We start from the raw sequence: 2,131 nt of genomic DNA on the forward strand, positions 1-2,131 counted from the left end.
TAGGCGGCATCTGAGGCATCTGGTGTTGAATCGGCCTTTGGAAGATCTGAACTTGTGCCATCTGACGCTGGGTCTCCGCTGCCCGCTGGATCTGCATGGCCATTTCCACTGCTGCTGGAGGAGGACCCTGAACTGGTGGTTGAGGTGGCTGGGGTGGAGTTGGAGGAGTCACCTGTCCACCTGCCTTGCCCTGGGACACAGCGCTGGGGGGCTGAGTTCTAGGCATGGTGTAGGGTGGCATACTGTTGGGAGGTGCAGGCTGAGGCTGCGACGCAGGCTGGGGCGGAGGCTGGGGCTGTGGGGTTTGCGGTGTTGGGGGCTGCTGGCCTGTTGGAGTTGTCGGGGTGGCTGGCGTGGGTGAGGGTAATCCTTGCTGCTGGCCTACCACACCGGTCCGCTGCATACTCGCCATCCTCCTTCGGAGCATCTGTGCCTGTTGCAGGCGGTGCTGAAGTTGTTGTTGACGGAGCTTGTGTTTAATGTTGAGGCAGAAGGGCACTGGGCACTTGTTCTCCTGGCAGTGCTTGGCATGGTAGCAGCAGAGAGCAATAAGTTGCTTGCAGATAGGACACCCTCCATTGGTTTTGCGTTTGCAGCCTTTGGTGTGCTGGACAACCCGTTTCATCTTCTGACAGGACGGCAGTGAGCAGTTGGCATTACGACACTGGCAGGCATGGACCAGAGACTGGATACAGCGCTGAATGCTCAGACGTCGGGAATCACCAGGGCTCTGGGTGGTTGCAGTCTGCTGGTTGTTGCTCTCATCATCTAGACCAAGGCCTAATTTTTCCATCTTGTGGTCATGGTTTTTAGTGTTATAGCAGGTGATGCACAGGTCATAATCCTGGAAAGACAAGGAAGAAAAAGTTATCAGGGTTCCTGAAACTCCGTACAATAAATAAATGATGTCATGCCACCCCAACAAATTACTCCTGGTCTGTTCCAGGCAAATTGTTGCTCTGGGGAAAAATGCAATCTTTCACACCACATTGAGGTACTAGAGAATGAATAAATCCAAATTATAGCCAGGGAAAGTGTGTGGGCACAAGGGTGTCTGAAATCTACACAAATATATATAGCCTGAAAAATAACTTTACTCTGAGCTACTAAGTCACACATTATTCAGCTGGGCCAGAAAAATCCGTTTCTTTCCTGATAAGAAGGAGAAGAAAAAGGCAAGGACCAAATAGCTGCCCATTTGCTGCTGCTGCTTCAAAAGATGAGGGCAGTAGCGGCAGGAGAGGTACCAATTTTCAAAAAGGAGAATGAAAGCTGCATTTTCAGTTTTCAGGTGAGTTAAAAAGCTCTACTGGGTAGAAGAACAGAACAGTATTTACACTCTGTGAAAACAAGAGCACAAGCGTTTGGGCTCCATAATTGATCCAAGTCCTCAGGATTCACTAATCCAGAGGAAATTTATGATTTATTTTCTAGTATATACAAGGAAATAGGAGCACCAAATTTTAATCAGAGCTTTTCAGAAATGAATCTGAGACAGTAATTTACTTCTGGCAGGCTAAAAAATTACATTACAAGACAGATTCAAGGTTAGTCCAGCTTCTGGAGGGCTCGGCATTGACCCAGACCACTGGACTTGATCTTCAAACACACTGGAATTGCAAACAGTTCTGAAGACGAAAATATCATTTGCAGCGTTGTACAGAGAGACAACGGGGTGGCAGAGGAGTCACCCAAGAACAGGAATCTGACTTCTAACACAGCAAAACCTCTACGCCAGTACACCAATGGAGAGCCCTATTTACAGAAATACTGCAGCACAACACTTCTGACTCTGGAGGAAGAAAGGATGCATTGCTCTTCAGAACAATCAGCTGATCTTACCGGTACAGCTCAAGCAATTGCTACAGTTCCCAACTGCTTATGCAGCAGCACCTTAAATGAACTACAGGAAATAAAATTCTACTTCAGTTCTCCACAGCTTGAAAGTAGAAGACAAAAATCACACAAAGTAGCAGATCAGTAGAATTCCTTGTTGCAGAAAATGTTTCCTCTCCTTTCTTTCTGACCTGCCAGAGGATGAGCTGTACAGATCATTTTCCATCAGTTAATACTGAGAAATTAGTTGAAGTAAAGAGCACTCTGGGCACAGCGACAGGGGGACACATGTAGG

At 47.5% G+C, this 2,131-nt stretch overlaps 1 protein-coding gene across 1 annotated transcript in view; it reads right to left on the reverse strand.

The window, feature by feature from the left end:
• The window catches only part of EP300 (E1A binding protein p300), a gene marked incomplete at its 5' end in the record, with an annotated part of 29,055 nt that overhangs the window by 1,804 nt on the left and 25,120 nt on the right, over positions 1-2,131 (reverse strand). The window contains one exon of the mRNA XM_010085779.1: positions 2-844. Coding sequence (XP_010084081.1) covers positions 2-844 — 843 coding nt within the window. The remainder of the gene's footprint in view (position 1; positions 845-2,131) is intronic.

The sequence above is a fragment of the Pterocles gutturalis genome, unplaced genomic scaffold (assembly GCF_000699245.1).
Source record: "Pterocles gutturalis isolate BGI_N339 unplaced genomic scaffold, ASM69924v1 scaffold24185, whole genome shotgun sequence".
In the NCBI taxonomy this organism is placed as follows: domain Eukaryota; kingdom Metazoa; phylum Chordata; class Aves; order Pterocliformes; family Pteroclidae; genus Pterocles; species Pterocles gutturalis.